The 17,212-nt window shown below is 40.4% G+C and overlaps 2 protein-coding genes across 4 annotated transcripts; one reads left to right on the top strand and one right to left on the bottom strand.

Annotated features, from left to right (window-relative positions):
• Positions 1-239: 239 nt before the first annotated feature.
• On the bottom strand, positions 240-9,086 carry dcps (decapping enzyme, scavenger). 3 transcript variants are annotated; one of them, XM_080773749.1, is made up of 6 exons: positions 7,880-8,320; positions 5,455-5,605; positions 4,519-4,664; positions 3,787-3,900; positions 3,413-3,523; positions 240-694 (listed from the first exon to the last, which is right to left on the bottom strand). In XM_080773749.1, exons 1-6 carry the CDS (start codon positions 8,216-8,218, stop codon positions 428-430), a joined length of 1,128 nt encoding a protein of 375 aa, XP_080629875.1. In that variant the 5' UTR covers positions 8,219-8,320; the 3' UTR covers positions 240-427. The 3 variants fall into 3 exon arrangements, with proteins under 3 accessions (XP_080629875.1, XP_080629876.1, XP_080629877.1); XM_080773750.1 differs by lacking the exon at positions 7,880-8,320 and adding an exon at positions 8,885-9,086 and having other exon boundaries at positions 243-694; XM_080773751.1 differs by lacking the exon at positions 7,880-8,320 and adding an exon at positions 6,353-6,476 and having other exon boundaries at positions 243-694.
• Positions 9,087-9,431: 345 nt separating this feature from the next.
• On the top strand, positions 9,432-16,524 carry ids (iduronate 2-sulfatase). The gene is made up of 13 exons (XM_080773968.1): positions 9,432-9,679; positions 10,050-10,186; positions 10,444-10,621; positions 10,841-10,929; positions 11,175-11,375; positions 12,688-12,858; positions 13,312-13,438; positions 13,974-14,147; positions 14,367-14,473; positions 14,608-14,724; positions 14,830-14,940; positions 15,459-15,590; positions 15,818-16,524. Exons 1-13 carry the CDS (start codon positions 9,613-9,615, stop codon positions 15,917-15,919), a joined length of 1,713 nt encoding a protein of 570 aa, XP_080630094.1. The 5' UTR covers positions 9,432-9,612; the 3' UTR covers positions 15,920-16,524.
• The last annotated feature ends 688 nt before the right edge of the window (positions 16,525-17,212 follow it).

Below are 17,212 nucleotides of genomic sequence, written 5' to 3'. Positions count from 1 at the left end.
TTCATCTAACCCCCATCATATTTTAGGTTCTTATTTGCCAGCATTCCCATTATGGTCAAGTTGGTCAACCCTTTTCAGCATTCTCGTGTTCAATACAACAGCGCCCTCAAGTGTGCAAGCCAAGGGTGTAATTTAATAGCATGTGAGTTTGTAGAAGTCTCAAGTCTATAAAGACCCATGTGATTAAGACCTAGTCCTAATGTAATATAAACCATTAATTTGACATAGTTTGTTTAAAAAAAATGAAACAACAAAAGTAAAATGGCATTACAGTCACACAACACAATACAGACATACTGTATAATTCAACCTTTTTGTACAAAGTTAGTAACATTTATTTCAAACAATAAAGAACTGTTCATGAAACACAAAGTTAAACACCAAATTCTACCCATACCTATAGAGCACATTCTTATCCTGTAGTACACTACAACCTTCCAGCGTCTTTGAACTTGCTGAGCAGCCCGTCATCTTCTCTCGAGGTGAAGGACAGGGTCTGGGTTTTGTAATACTGTGGGTACAACTGCAGGTTCTGGATGACATTCTGGATGAGGTGAGCCCGGGTCACATCACAACCAGGTGCGTCGTATTCCAGCGCGGTGAAATGGACATGGAGGTGGTAGTATGACGGCTGGTAGTGGATGTACACCCTCAGCTTCCAGGCTGGCAGCCCATAGCGCTGCATTATGGTCTCCTAGGATGGAACACAAGTCAAACAGTTACAGCACCGTCTATATTGATAAATTGATTGCATAATTTATACATTTGCGCATACATTTTGACAGTTACACTTGTTAAGCGAAGTGACACTGTCGTGCGATGAATCTTGGAGTATACAATGAAATCACAAATCATTTGAGGACAATTAAGGAAAATACTGTATAGATGAAGTAAATTACTTTTATATAGATACAGAAGGGAAAAAACATTCAGACAGCTAAACAAAATGAAAGAAACAGACAACGGCAGGAAGACTGGTAACAATGTATTTCGTCTGGGTTTTCTATGTCATTTAAAAAGGTGGAGTAAGGGATTGCTTTTGTTAAAATAAGTGTTAAATATATCTTTATTTATAGTGTAGGGTGCTGCATTGCTGCTTGCCTATCGGGCCTGGCCTGGCTCTTTAGCTAACGCATGCATTACCAGCATGCGCATCATGTCATCAAGTCTTTATTCAGTAAAAGGGGTAACTAAACTCGGCAACAAAAGTTCGGAAACTTAACTTTGGTCCATTATTTCTCCACTAAAATAATACCAATCAGTATTGAATTTTATACCATTTTAATCGTTGATTATTCACCTTTACAACTAGGTACCGTACTATAGATTGTAAGGAACGAGCGTTCATGGAATGAGCAACACAGCTAAACGTGTGGGTAGCACCTCCAAAAAATGTGACAGAAATGGCAAGTGGTTGGTATTCAACCCTTGCTTTGAGTTGCTTAGTGGATTGGATGATTGCACTCTCCCACAGTAATAAGGAAAAAAAGTAAAAAAAGAACAAAACAAAACACACATTGTTATTGGCCATTTTTACACTTTATTAATTTTACACTCAGTGTTGGGGAACTCGGTAGCGGGTGGAAGATCCAAAAGCAGCTGCAACAGCTTGGCACCATGCTGCTCAACCAACCTAGCCACATTTTGCTGTGGGATGGCATCCCATACCTCAACCAGGTTTTGTAGCAAGTCAGCCAACGTGGTTCTGTTGGTCACTCGAACACATATAGCATTCCCAAGCTAATCCCACAAGTGTTCAATTGGGTTGAGGTCCACTCCCAAATTCTGGAGGTAGGCTACTCTGTGATGACCCTGACTCTGTAGCCTGTGGGGGCGATGGCATTAGGTCCCAGAATCTGAAGATGTGGCTCCAGAATCTCATCCCGATATCTCAATGCATTGAGATTGCCTTCAATGATGACAACTTCAAGTTCTGTCTTGCCTGTGACAGAGATACTGCCCCATACCATAACAAGAAGTTCCGCCGTAGTCTGAAAACCCACCTTTTCAGACTCCATCATGGCCCATAGCACTAAAGGCCTATTCATAGTCTGTATTTTCGGTGGTGAGGTGACCACCGCTCCAGTGGTGAGCTGACCACCGGAGCTGAAATAACGTTGAGCGGTGGTGAGTAAAAACAGAGAGAAGGGCTGGAGCGGTGGCGGTGGTTTGCACTTCACCGCGGCTCGTGACGTCATGTTGTAGTTCGGTGGTCACCCCACCACCGAAAATCCAGACTATGTATGAGCCTTTACCCTACCCCCTTAGATAGCATTTCTGTAGACTTAGATAGCATTTGATACAGACTTATAGCATAATAACATTATGTAGACAGCACTATAATTGCATTGTATGTAGTCATAGCACGTCATAGGGGGTGCATACTTAGTTTAGACTAGTCATTGGTTAGACATGGGTTAAGGTTAGGTTTAGGTGTGCTTCCTCGTGGGAGGTTAGGTTTAGGGTGAGGGTTTGAGATAGGTTGTAGTTGTAGGACTAATGACTGGTCTAACCAATGACAAGTCTAAACCAAGTACTGTCTAAACTAAGTACTGCACCCCGTCACAGTACATATGTATAGCATAGTATAGTTTATATGTATAGTTTCATTATATAGATATTCCACTGTTACTTTCTTAGCTTACGCATGTTTCATGATAAATGCTTTTTATGTGATGTATTCCCATGCTTTTTTGTTCTTGCTTAATGTAAATCGCTCTGGATTAAGAGCGTCTGCTAAATGCCTAAATCTTAAATTGTAATTTGTAAGAAGTGGATCTTCCAGAGGCTACCGAGTTCCCTAACACTGAGTGTAAAATTAATAAAGTGTAAAAATGGCCAATAACAATGTGTGTTTTTTTTTGTTTTTTTTTACTTTTTTTCCTTACTACTGTGGTAGAGTGCAATCATCCAATCCACTAACAACTCAAAGCAAGGGTGAATACCCACCACTTGCCATATGCGCTACCCACACGTTTAGCTGTGTTGCTCATTCCACAAAAGCCTGATCCTTACAATCTATACCTCGTTGTAAAGGTGACTAATCAAGGATTAAAATTATATCAAATGCAAATTGGTATTATTAAAGTGGAGAAATAATGGACCAAAGTTAAGTTTAAGATGAGTTTATCTCTCCAGCTCTTTAGTAAAAAGAAAATGCATTTTCAGATCAGGATACCAATTTTATCCAATCAAGAGGGATACAAACAATATTGGTACACATTTATACAATATACAGCATAAACTAACAAATGAATATGGGAAGTGATGACAAAATGAAATGAGCAGGCAAAATTGGGAGCGGAACACTATAAAACCTAAAGTGATAAATGGGTACTCTCTCGTGATTGGATGAAATTGGCAACCCACCTGAAAATGCCAATTTAGAAAGAAAAGGAAATAAATATCTCACCTCTCCCTTCTTAAGGATGTTCTTGAGAAGGGGAACATGCTTTGGCGTCAGGTCTCGGAGGCTCTTGATCCCTCTCTGATGAGCTATTGCAATCAGGTATAGGTTATCATTCTGGAGAGGACAGAGGAGCTATATCAGTGCTTTACAGTGTAGCTGGGTGATGGATGAAATTAAAAACAAACTAAGAATACCTTATAGATTTAGACTGGAAATTACGTCAATGATTTCCACACTCAACATGGCGTCCCGATTTAGCATGTCATCATAGGCAAAGATTTTCAGAAATGTCAAAAAAGCACATTTACAAGTTCACATCACATTGGCAATTTGCTAATTAAGTGAATTTGTTGTTCTATCCATCTTATCTCTCCAACCTGTTTTTGGTCCCATTTGAAGTCTGGTAGGAGCATAAAGCCAAGCTGCGAGTCTGGATCTTCAAAAACAATCCGATCAGCCTCTGCCTTCTTCTCCAGAATGTTGAACACCCACTGGAGGACACAGTTATGCAAATAATTATGACAAAATAGTCCAATTAATTACTTGATTTTTGTAGTTTGTTTTCCAGTTCAGGTTATAAACTACACCATTAAATGACATGGTAGAGTCAAGACTCTTGACTGCATAAGACTGACTTTGGCTTATAGTACACCGTATTGTAAAAACATAGGTTGCAACTGACCTAATTAATAATGGGTGTGTTAGATTTTAGGAGTGTGAATACTGTCCATGCTTGGAAATCATTGTGCCTAAATCTGAGGCCCCATTTACACTGGCAGCCAAATACAGCCTGAATCAGATCTGAGCCAATCTGATTTGTTTAAATGAGTCCTGTTGGACTAATTTAAACCAATCTATAATCTATAATAATAACGAATACTAGTTATTGTTTTGTCTTTTAGTATTTGATATTCATTTTTATCAGACATGCACAATTGCACCCTCATATAAGCCCATTCAGTCAGATAAAATTAATATAAAATATCTAAAATCAAGCAGCAATTGTCTCCAAACTGTCTCGGGTGCACAGAAAAGTCAGAGCACACGTTAAAATGACCCCAGAGGTTTGGTAAAGTGAAATACACCTTTAACAACTTATGTCAACTGACCTGAATACTAAAGCTCTGCTGTTGTATGTATGGCAGAGTGATGTTCTTGTAGTCCTCTTCGGTCTCCTTCACCAGAAAAATCTCCTGACTCTGGTACTTCTTCACATGTTTTTCTGTGGCTGGACACACCACTGTTGTCTTGATCACTGCAAAACAAAAGAAGCCAGGTCTGTCAACAACAGGCCTACAGTTGCTACAGTGTTCACTATTCACTGTATCCTACTACAAGCATTCTAGGCAGAATTCCAGCATTCAACTACACTGACTCACAGGCAAAGACCTTGTGCGCTCTGTGCACGCGCACACCACGTGCGAAGAGAGAGTTATTTCATGAAAATCAAGATTTAACGTCATGTCTCGCTGCAGCCCACGTAGGCTACACGCTGCCTGTCAAACATTTCGCCGGGTAGCCTGGCTATTCCTGTGTGTGTGCCATGCACGGAGAGAAAGAGACACGTCCTGTGTCAGTCTCATGCTTGTATCACGGCATCCTGCACGTGCGTGAGATGTCAAAATGAATTGGAATAAAAAACAAATGATGTAGCTTACAGTATATCGGGTCTGGATCGCATCTTGGTGAACTCTTGCAGTGTGTGATGCCTAGTTGGCGACCAATCGTTTAGTGTGGAAGCCACAACGATATAATGGAAAAAAATACTTATGTAGTGTGAAATACATAAGGATCTGATGACTCGCCGACAACTTTAAAACTCCTAGTGTGTAGGGGCCATTATATGAATTAGTAGCAGACATGAATCATTTAGAAATTGTTCACTTGGTGATTTTTTTCGTTTTAAAAATTGTATCTATAAAGGAGATGTATGTGTGACATTTGAATTGGCCCCCAATGCAAGTATGCATCATTCTAATAATTTAATTTGACAGGATTGCCATTTTGAGAGAAAATGACAGAACAGTGTGTGTAGGTGGCCATACTATTGAGATGGGCAGGGGGCTGGAGCTGGTAAGTACTGTAGATATCATTTTTCATGTCCAGTTTCATCCTGGAACCACTGAACAGCTCAGACAAGCTGTCCTCTGAGATGGGAGTCTTCTCTAGGATCACCACAGCCTCCTGGTCTTCCAGCTGGGGACATGGATGAAAGTCATAATAAACGGTAGTTTCAGTCAAGCAATCTCACTGACTGCTCAGTATTGTTTCTCGTCTGGTGTTGTAAGGACAGTATTGATTGATTGATTGAAATGTCTATTAACAGACATACTACATTTCATACTACATTTCAAGCACAACTCAATACAAAGACTGTTAACTGTGAGTGGACGACCCAATAAAGCATTACACTTGTTTCACCGTTCAAATCATCAAAACATTTAGAGACGTACAAATAGACACTTCTATATAGCCAAAGAACAGAACAGGAATTAATCATAAAAAGAGGTAAAAAAGGAATCTTGTTCTTTGGTTGACTTTTTTTATTACGTTGGTCACCGGAAAGATTAGCCTCCAGGAGGGAACCAAGAAGCCATCTGCCTTGCTATAATCAATCGCTACCGTTATTTATGGGATTCATAATATGCACTATGCAGTATAGGGCTGCCGTAATTGTCCAAAAATTGGATTCGGATATTCGTTTTAAAAACCCACGTGGATTCGAACAATTCGAGCCATTCGGATTTCGGATTTAATTCGAGCCAATCGGATTTTTTAATAATTATATTTACACCAATACAACCTGAGACATAACATTTAAGATCGCATTGCTGGCGCAACTCTCTCTCTCCGCGCATTGGTGTTGCTGAAAACTGAGATGGAACGGAACGCATACATTCTCCCTTCTCCAGTAAAACATTTTTCTTAAATGAGCAATCCTACCACACAGCCTTATCAAAACGAGGCACGGAGGCAGTGTTAATTCTGCTGCATTATTATTATCTGTGGACTGTGGGTCTGCTGCCGAGTGCCGACGTTATGAAACTTTTTAGCTGGCTAGCTCCGCCGCTCCGCTGTTATGCTCAAATTAGTGACCCTAAAGAATTCTGAGGCAACACGGCTGGAGACGAGGCAGCCAATCAGAACTGCGCTGCGCTGCGCTGTATAGTCTGTGTTTAGGAAATGATTTATTCTTCAATGTATGCCGTTGTCGGCGTGTCGCGTGGCAAATATAACTAATCTACAAGCTCACAAGTCACAACGCTTACCCATGGCACCGAAAACTAATAATAATAATAAATAAAAAAATATTTTTTATTATTATTTTTAATTCGAACCTTAATTTTATATATTCGGTTATTAATTATTATTTTTGATTCGAATCTATATTCGGATATAGAATATTCGTTGGCAGCACTAATGCAGTACTAGGCCTATCAATCTATCAACAACCATTTTAATATTAAGATAGGGACACAAATGATCGGCCCCAGTGTCATCAACTCACATTTTGATATAATTTGTTATATAGTTACAATAAATCAGAAAAATAAAATCCATTAGGATTAGGCCATTCCAATAAATACAATATTACAGTTGTCTTTGATTTGATATATTATGAGCTATTTGCAACAGAAGTTCTTGCCAGTTTATATAGTCTGTTTTGAGAACCTACAGACTAGAGTGTTTCGGTACGGTTTAGGGCAGGCCCCTTGATCCCGTCTACCACTTCTTTGGAACTGTGCCCAGTAATTAGAATCCATAAACGAGTGGAAAAAACGAGAATCACCAGTCAACTGCATGGGCTGGGTCCAGGGTCCCACTGACTGACACATTCATCTTTTGCTGTTCCATTTATTTTGAATACTGGATAACTCACCCGGTGATATGTTTTAACTTTTTGACATGTCGGGGTGAGATGTCTCTACGGTGAGTTGGTAAAGGGGTAGTAAAGGGGTGAGTTATCCAGTATTCCAAAGAGACAGACAGCCCACACAAGAGATGCGGACAGCTCACCTTATGATTTACCGACCACATATGTAAAATAAGCTGTGATTGAGTGAAGCTTTGCCATTTAAAATTGATCAGTAACCACTTGAGTGGAAGTACTCAAGTAGGCTACATCTAGTGTTAGGTAGTGCTTTGCTTTCATAATAATAATAACCTTGTGAAACAAACTAATAAAAGGTGTAAACACTTTACACACAGTAAAAGTAGAAATATTCAGTAAACTATTAATATTAAAAAAACTACTCTATTCTACTGCCATCTAATGTCCACAGACCACAGACCCTGGAGTGCCTCTTGCGCGCTCTCTCTGTCACAGAGGACATAACAGTGGGACTAGTGGATAACTCACCACGAAAGTAGAGACATCTCACCCCGGGCGTCATGCCCGGACTTTCGGGGTGAGATGACACTTTTGACTCTGAGGTGGAAAAGGGGTGAGTGAGTTATCCAGTTAGTTACCTTTATTGTTGTCACTGGAACTTCTACCTTTACTATTGTTGTCACTGGAACTTCTAGAAGTCTTCCAGGGTCGACAAAAGTAAATGGAACAGCGAAAGATTTCAAAAGTTTAGATTTCTGTTGTCCTCTAGTGGGGGTACGGTAGTCCTCGCCCGAAAAGTGTTCACTACACACACGAACATCCCGTGAACGTAAGCTCGGTGATTCCACATAATTTATAGACATTGCGCTTAGCCACAACTGCAGAACTTCAGGGTCTCGAGGCAGTTGGTGAAATGTAACGGTTGAATTCGTCTTCTGCCGGTTAAAGCACCGCGGGTATAAACACACTTTGGGCATACTTGGCAAGTTGGCACCGTTTTCTTCGTATTATATTATTTAATAAAATTGCCTCAAAGTGGTTCTACGCGGAGATGAGCCGGCTGCAGTCTCGTCTCCAGTCCATTAATTCATGTAAGACTAAGAGCTGTTTGTTTGTTTTAATGCATAGAGCTGGCAGTGGTTTCAATGTGAGGGGGGGGGTGACTGACTCATAGGACCCTAGGGACTGACTGCGCATCACCGCCTTCCGGTAGTGTTTGAGTGACTGCAAAACTCCTGGCCAATGAACGAGGTGGGAGGCGGGACATATATCCGACGAGAGCCGAACTCAGTCTAACCATGATATATCATATTGGATTTGGACCTATGGTCAGGTCATTCATTCATCACCAGTGTTCACCACCACCACAGTGACCACACGCACCAGGGACGGGTTGACTTGAAACAAGCGTTTAAATTACTTTTTCAATCAGCATGTGCCATGTTTTCCGAATGCAATCTTACGGAATACGGAGCAGTACAGCACATGCGGGCGGGGTTGACTTAGCTCTGATCCATAGCCCTGATGCCCTTTGCTTGACTCAGCTCACAAATAAGCGATTTAAACGCTTATTTCAACCCGTCAAAGTAATAACCGGACATTCTGTAGAAGTTCTGTAGTAACGCTACGTTTAGATACGTTACCTTTCCATGGACAAATATGGTCTTCTCCCGTGCAGATTCTCTCAAAACTCGGGTTGTTTTGAAACCAGACAGGATATTTGCTCCACATTCCACTCCATCTCCATGGTCTTCCACATCCAAATCACGTTTCAGCTTCTTTTTAGATAATTCATTATCATTACTACTCTTTTCATTGTTTTCAATGGTCGCGTTGTCCGCCATATTTGTTTGAAATAAAAAGGGAGGCGGGGCATGGCCAGATGGCCAGCCTACGTCACCTCCTGTGTTTTATTAGGATACTGTAGAAATGCTGCACCCATAAGACAGGCAAGGGAATTACATTGTAAAGTCTACAGTTTTAAATGTCCTATTTTTGTCATAATAAAGGCAACATTTTCCTTCCACAGTAGGCTACAGTAAATTATAGAGGCAGACTCGTTCTCTTTCAAACAGGAATGTGACTGAAACAGAATAATGATTCATTGGCATGTCATTTCACTAATATGATTAGCATTGCTGGGCGGAGCGGCAATGTAAGTAGACCAATGAAAATGCAGGAATCGGTGGACGCACATAATCAGGAAGTAATTTAAAGAGCAAACTCAGCTGATTAGATTTATTTAGTTTTTGGCACTTGGCAGTAGACGCGCACGTCTCGGCTTAGATGATGTCCATGAAGTACGAGATTAAATCAACGTTAACGTAAATTACATTAGAAGGTTGTCTTAAATCTTCTTCGGTACAACAGGATGTTTTTGTTCATGCAGAAATGTCTTTGCCTCCTGATTCTGCATTGCATGGCCGTCGTTGCAAGAGGTAAAGTTGGTTAATTGGGTAGAAAACCTTTAACCTAACTTTATAATGTTTGTCTTATTTGTTCATAATTTCATATGGTCAACTAATATGCCTTGTGTAGGAAGTCTGAAAGTAGCTGGTAGCCTGTTGAGATCAGTAGTGGACTGCAGTGCACATCCATAGTTGCAATATAAAATACATTTTATATTGTTGAAATATATAATGAACGATACCCCACTCAGACACTGTACACTTTGTCGACTCATTCCATCCCATTCCATTCCACATGCAACGAAAATATTATACTGGCATAAGTCCATAACCATCCAGCAATTATAGTTCTCACTTGAAGTGACCGGTAGATCATTTTAAACCATGTTTTTGTTTTCAGAGAGGAGTAATGTCCTTTTCATCATGGCAGATGATTTGAGGACATCCCTGGGTTGCTATGGGGACACAGTAGTGAAATCACCAAACATTGATCAATTGGCTTCCAAAAGCCAAGTCTTTTTAAATGCATATGCCCAGGTCAGTTAAATTGCTTATCAGTTGCAATGCTGTGGAGACATTGTATATAAGAGTTATTGCATAGTGATTAAGTGGCCTGTTTATTGATAAAGTTGTCAATCATTTCCAGCAGTTGGTCTCGCCTGTGTGCGAGTGACTGGGTGCACACTGACTGTTGAATTATGCAAAGGCATAGCATTGTTTAGTGCTTCATGATAAGGTTTGTACAGTATCAGTATTTGTCTTTTTGTGTCTCATTCTCCTGGTCTCGCTGTCAGCAAGCTGTATGTGGCCCCAGTCGCACCTCTATGCTGACCAGTCGGAGGCCAGACACAACCAGACTTTATGACTTTAACTCTTACTGGAGAGTACATGCTGGCAACTACACCACCATGCCACAGTACTTTAAATCCACAGGATACACTACCATGTCTGTGGGCAAGATATTTCATCCAGGTAAGATTCAATCTCTGACCTCTATTAGGGTGGTAAGTGTAATGTAATTTTCAGAAAATAAACAAGTCTATTGAAAGAGGTCTCTTGTACACCTGTTTCCAAGGACAATTGTGTAGGAAAAAGTCCTGCACTGTTTTAACTTACAAAAAGTTTTACTGAATCTATAACATTTCGGTCCTGTCCAACTGAAAATAAAAAAATGCTTATTTGTCCTTGTAGGCATTGCCTCCAACCACACCGACGACTACCCCTACAGCTGGTCCATCCCTCCTTATCACCCCCCCTCATTCATACATGAAAAACAAAAGGTACGTTTATGGGATAATGATAATTTGTTACCCTCTAGTTGAATACTGGATAAAAAGGAACCCTTTTGATAAGCAGTCCTGATGTCACGGTGCTCATCCTTGTTAGAAAATATGATCATGTTTGTGAAGTGTGTGGGGGAAAAAAACCATGTTGTAAAGTGTAAACCCTCCTTGTGCTGTCAGCGTAACAGAGTAGCGTACAAGAACAAATTATTGTATATTAACGTTGCGTTTTCCTTATTTAGGTGTGTAAGGGACCAGATGGTAAGCTTCATTCAAATGTGCTATGTGCCGTGAATGTAACGGAGCAGCCAGGAGGAACCTTGCCTGACATGGAGAGTACAGAAGAGGCAATAAGGCTGCTGAAAACCAGGGTCAATGATGATGCACCATTCTTCCTAGCTGTGGGATTTCATAAACCACATATTCCTTTCAGGATACCTGAGGTACATTGGTTCATATATACATGACGAGTTGTTTATTGTAGAAACACTGTTATCAAGCTGTACAAGCAGAAAACCCATTGCTAGCCAATCCATGTGAATCAAAGCCTCCAATTGGAATCACCATTATGAATTGTCTCGAATCTGTTAAAGACATCCATTCGGAATCACCGTTACAAATTAGTCTAATAATAATTGCTATCATAGTGGTCCTATCAGAGTCACACTTGCACAACCTCCATCTGTCTGTAACTACAGTAATTGGTCCATTCAGAATCACTGTTTTAATGACCATTAAAGCTGAATCGCAATTGCTAGTCTAATTGAAATCTCCGTCCTGTCAGAATTGGCATTTAAAAAGATAATCCTATGGTAATTGCAGTAGTTCACATTGGTCTGAAAACTAGATAAACATGTGACACCAACTCACTGTTGGACAACAAGGCACTGTAACAAAATTATTACGCTACAATCGGATATGATGCGTACTGTAATTGAAGCATGTCAATTTTCTGCCTGTCATTTGAGCTCAATATGACTGGATAAGACATTAACATTTCCTAACCTATGCTACCTCAACATGGGCATATACCCCCCCCCCCCCCCCCCCCCCAGCAACCAATTCAACCTCTCTACCCCTGCTTGCCCAAAGCACAGATGTGTATCATTTAATTAACAGGAAATTGTAATGGCAGAAAGGAACACTCAGGGCAGATCTTATTGCTCTGCTGTGAGGAGAATGTGAAGATCAGACACGGCACCCCATCGGCCATCCTTGTAACATGGGGTGATCACCACATGTCCAGTGCAAAACCTATTGAAACTTGTCACTTCAGTGCTGTAGTCTAGGTTTTTTCAGACGGTAATTATTATAGTATAGGCTGTCAGTAAATGGGTGATCAAGATATAGGTGACCAAGATGCAGCCTGGTGACATGGAGGAAACATTGCTATGCTTAAATGTCTGTAAGATGGTGGTTTGAGCATCTTTTACCAGTACAACTCTACTACACCACTTGTAAATGGAGTCAATTGACCGCATGATATTCATTTTGCATCTGGTTTAAACTCCAAATGTGACTAAATATTGAAGATGGTCTTATAATGTTGTGACCGTTTGTGACATTTAAGGTGTACATTCTACAGTGCCGGCTCCTTGAGCAGCACATGGAATTAAATTCACATTATAAACACTGTCCTGACTATCCCTAACAAAGTTCCCACAATTGTGCGTGCACAGCCCAGTCGTATGGCTTCTCGATGGCACCTTTTTTCCTCATACAACATACTAATCGTCATTTTGTTTAAATCTTCAGGAGTACCTGAGTCTGTATCCCATAGATAAAATGACACTGGCTCCTGATGCAGACGTTCCTAAGCGCCTTCCCCCTGTGGCCTACAACCCCTGGATGGACCTGAGGTTGAGAGAGGATGTCGCGGCTCTCAACATCAGCTTTCCTTATGGACCAATCCCTAAGGACTTTCAGGTACAGTATGAACATGACAGTCTGTTAGTATTTTCGACTATGTGGTTCTATCATCAGGTCGTACCTTCACTGTATGCCATCACCACTCTATATGAAAAATTGTGCACAACTGTTTTAGAGTGTATAACGCACAAAACAAAAGCTGTTTGGCAAAAATAATGAAGCTGTATTTGTACAGCAGCTTTTAAGAGCAAGTCAACAGAAAAAATATATAAAAACAGCATGGATCATAAAGGCATAAAATGTATCTATAAAACGCAACAGAAGATAATCACATGGATAAGGGGTTAAATGCAGGTTTAGGAGCTATTTTAAAATGGGACACAGACCTGTGCACCGCCCAATAAAGCGTGTGTACGGATGCTTCTTTTTTTTTTGTCGAGTTTGGTGTATAACACTGCACTAGATCACTTGTAACTGACAGGTTTTTCCGTCTGTCTCATTATCCTATAGTTGCGTATCCGTCAGCACTACTTTGCTGCAGTGTCCTATATGGACGCTCAGGTTGGACTGCTGCTCAGTGCTCTGGATGATTTGGGCTTGGCTAGCAACACAATGGTGGTCTTCTCTTCAGATCATGGTGAGTATGCACCATGAATAGACAAACAGACCACAGAGCAATATGTTGTATACGACTATACGTGGTGACAATTTGACAGTGGACACACTAATGTTATCAGGGTGACAAAGTATTTTCATGTAGTTCCCCCTGCTCTCCTTTCACATTCTGCATGTAAAGTTTTATAGCTGGTTAAATGATTTTTAAATTAGGAAAACGTAAAGGGAGGTATACCAGACACAAAAGCGAAAACATACAAGGATCCCCATACTTTACCTGCAATACACTCATTCCCCAGTGGATGGCAGTGTGGTTACAGTATTATACGTTTCCAAAGGGTGCCCCTCAAAACTGTAAGGGACAAATGCTGCTTATAGGATAATTCCATGCTAGAAGGCTTTCTTACCTTTTTTTTTTTTTCTTCTAGTTACGTCCCCATGGAATTTTCCTTTAAGACATTGTGTCTGCCTGGGAGATGGGATCCTGATCATGAGGAGATATCGTAACTCAAAGCAGCACTAACTCGTGTTCTTGTCTCCATTTCTCTATATTCCAGGTTGGTCATTAGGAGAGCATGGTGAATGGGCTAAATACTCAAATTTTGATGTCGTAACTCGGGTGCCTCTTATGTTCTATGTTCCTGGAGTGACTTCCTTTCCCGGTTGGCCAGGAGAACTGTCTACCTTCCCTTTTATGGATGTTTTCAGCCTGTCAGCACAAACATTTGAGAGTAAGACCCTTACACCAGTGACTGGGTGCAAATTAATAAATCAAACGTTGAGCGATACAGAGTTAAGATTTGATGAGGGTACAATAATGAAATATAAATGAGACAAAATTATGTGTAATCCTGTGACCTTTCTGCACTTAATCTCTAACCAGATTAAAATGTGACAGAAATGCAAGTTGTTATGCAGTATCTAATCTTTGTCTCTTTCTGTCTCTCTAGATGACAAAGTAATAAGGAATGTTGTGGAGCTGGTTGATGTGTTCCCTACTACGTCCTACATGGCTGGCTTGAGAGCCCCAGAGCCTTGTGATGATGATTCCTTCACGGTAGCTTTTACTCAGGCATTTATTCCAGTGCTTTCCTTGTTTAGAGTGGAAAGACGCGTGTTTTCATATTGACTCTGCAATTCTTTCATATAACTTTCATTTAAAGTCTTCTCTCATACCTGTGGTCCTTCCAGGAGGAGCTGTGCACTGAGGGAGACAACCTGGCCTACACCTTCAGACGTAGGGAGAGGCATGAGGATGAGGAAGAGATATCTTTCAGTCAGTACCCAAGACCTGCTGATACTCCTCAGGTATACAGCGAGGCCAGACCATCGATTGGTGGATTCATCGATCACACATTATGGAGATCGCTGCATAATGTTCTTGCCAAACTATTTTCTTTGGTTTCCTTCCAGTGGAACTCTGATCTCCCTGACCTGAAGGACATAAAGATAATGGGTTATTCTCTACGATCATGGGACTACAGATACACGGTGTGGCTGGGCTTCAACCCTCAAACATACCAGGTACAGATTTTATCACCCGACTGGTTACCTGGACAGAAGTAACAGTTCAGCCATCTGTATCTAACTTAATTCTTGACAGCTCTGGATCCTCGCATGCTGAGGACAAAACCCTGGGATAATAGGAATTATATAGGCTCAGAAGAAGGCTCTAGCAGCATTTCATCTTAAACCAACAGGTTCACAGATGAACATCCCAACCATTGAGAGAGTCCGGTCCAGGCATCGGTGTTTTAGGAAATGTATTTTATCACAAGCTGTTGTATTTATTTCATTGGTTAAATATTTATAAAACTCACTGAAGGACTTAACCACTTTCAACCTGTTGTTCCTATTTTGGTCATTTATATCATTATAGGAACAATGCATAAAGCCACAATGCATACTTTTTACAAAAAACAAAAAGATGAAATCTGGAGATGTGTTTCTGCCCAATGAAAATGTTTATTCATCAGTCTGTCTAGGTAAATGGGAATGTTTTTATCTGTTTGGCTAGATATTTATTTTGTCTGCCTGTTCAGGTGAATGTATCTGACGTTCATGGTGGAGAGTTGTACATGTTGGCTGACGACCCTGCTCAGGACATCAACGTTTATAACCTCACTAGGACTGAACACAGCCTGATGACCAAAAAGATGGCCAACTTTAATCATGTGAGTTTGTCCTCTTCATGCCTATCTTAATATGGGGGGGGGGGGGGGGGGGGGGGGGATAATAGTGTGATTTACTTGACTCTTCATGGTTTGATTTGAGGTCAGATTGGTTAAGGTTTTTATTTAGTGATTCCTTCTATTTGGCGCTGGGCTATATGTGTGTCTGTGTGCGTACATTTGCAATGTATTATTTCACTTTGTATTTTATGGTTCTCTTCCCTGTCCAGTCTCCGAGTCTACTCGAGGCCATGAAGCTGCAGCTTCTCTACCTCACTGCAGGGATGAAAAGACAAACTAACGATAACGAATGGATGGATGAAAGCGACTAGGCAGAAGGCGTGATGTCTGTGATGAACAGACACTAAAGTTAACAGAACAGATGGAGGATTGAGACTGAATACAAAGGGACAGAAGGCTTAATCTACATGGAAGGGAAAGAAATCCTGGATGTCACTTTAATATAACGTGCATTTTGTATTTACATGTAGCACTTGAGTAATTAGCAGAGTGCAATTTTATATAAAATGTATTTGTTCACTTGGTGTGCCATGTCTTGTTGTCAAAGGACCCATTTGATCTATCAATGGATTCAACAACTACTTTTAAGGAATTAAACTGTTAAAGTTTACAAGTGATTTTCTCTGGAGACATTTTCAATGATGGCTTCAGCCCTTCACCTCCTGGCACATTTCATATTTTGGGGACAATCAAAGTAATGTGTTTAAAGACGTGGTAAATTAATACAGGGGTGTTTGCAGGACACTGATGGTATTAAATTTGAGGCTGTGCCTTAATGCAAAGGACCAACACACTGAAGGGGAAACGTAAAAATATTTTCTGTACAAATGATTCACATCTCAGGAGGACAAGCTATAAATATATTTATATGCCCGATTGATTTTTGTAAGACTACATCCAATAAATTATGTAAGTGAAACAAGACTGGGTCCTGACTGTATATTCTGAATACGTGTATGTGTATAAAATCCAGTCTCTTTGACTATACCGCTCCAGTCTGCAGCAGAGTTGTCTGTTTGGGAACCAGAAGGTCCCTTTCAAGCTCCTCTTGGCTTCATGTCAAAGACCAAGACGTGCTATATCTTACCCTTAAAACCTTCAAATAGCTGATCTACAAGCTCACGTGTTGTAAATTGGCTAGTTGTACTATTTTAAAATGTTTTAGATGATAAAATATGGCAAAGAATTTTAGGTATAAAAGGGTAGGGCGTGCCCAAGATAAGCCCATAACACTAAAAGCCATTAGAACTTTCATTTTTGAATGTGTTTATCAAAGTGAAAATGACATTTAACCTCCACTTCATCCATCAATTAATCTGTGTTCTCACCACCCGAGTAGTGTGCTACAGTATATGGCTGGCTGCCATCATGCCATGTGACTATGGTCAAAGAAAAACTATCATGCTGTGTGGAAGTGGAATGCATTTACAGGGGGACGAAAGATCCAATTTTACTCGCATACATCTTTTCAAGGAAACCATAGAATTCCAAAATGATTTTGACACATGGTAATCTAATTGTCAAAGTCATCAAATTATCTAAAGCATTAAGTCAATTGAAAAGGCTTGCCGTAGTCTCTGGAGGAATGATTGAACACAAAGCAA

Source organism: Protomyctophum bolini, assembly GCF_963924005.1.
Source record: "Protomyctophum bolini genome assembly, chromosome: 10".
In the NCBI taxonomy this organism is placed as follows: domain Eukaryota; kingdom Metazoa; phylum Chordata; class Actinopteri; order Myctophiformes; family Myctophidae; genus Protomyctophum; species Protomyctophum bolini.
The sequence above is the reverse complement of the archived record's forward strand: the minus strand, read 5'-3'. Positions and strand labels throughout refer to the sequence as shown.

What these genes read in the sequence shown, in the direction of transcription:
- dcps (XM_080773749.1), bottom strand. Translation starts at nt 8,218, where the DNA reads ATGCCCAAAGTGTGTTTATACCCGCGGTGCTTTAACCGGCAGAAGACG. An exon ending in AGCAGAGCTTTAGTATTCAG is followed by an intron (nt 3,901 to 4,518) that starts GTCAGTTGACAT and finishes TGTGTCCTCCAG; the next exon opens with TGGGTGTTCAACATTCTGGA. An exon ending in TCAAATGGGACCAAAAACAG is followed by an intron (nt 3,524 to 3,786) that starts GTTGGAGAGATA and finishes TGTCCTCTCCAG; the next exon opens with AATGATAACCTATACCTGAT.
- ids (XM_080773968.1), top strand. Translation starts at nt 9,613, where the DNA reads ATGTTTTTGTTCATGCAGAAATGTCTTTGCCTCCTGATTCTGCATTGC. An exon ending in TCATACATGAAAAACAAAAG is followed by an intron (nt 10,930 to 11,174) that starts GTACGTTTATGG and finishes TTCCTTATTTAG; the next exon opens with GTGTGTAAGGGACCAGATGG. An exon ending in TTCCTTTCAGGATACCTGAG is followed by an intron (nt 11,376 to 12,687) that starts GTACATTGGTTC and finishes TTAAATCTTCAG; the next exon opens with GAGTACCTGAGTCTGTATCC.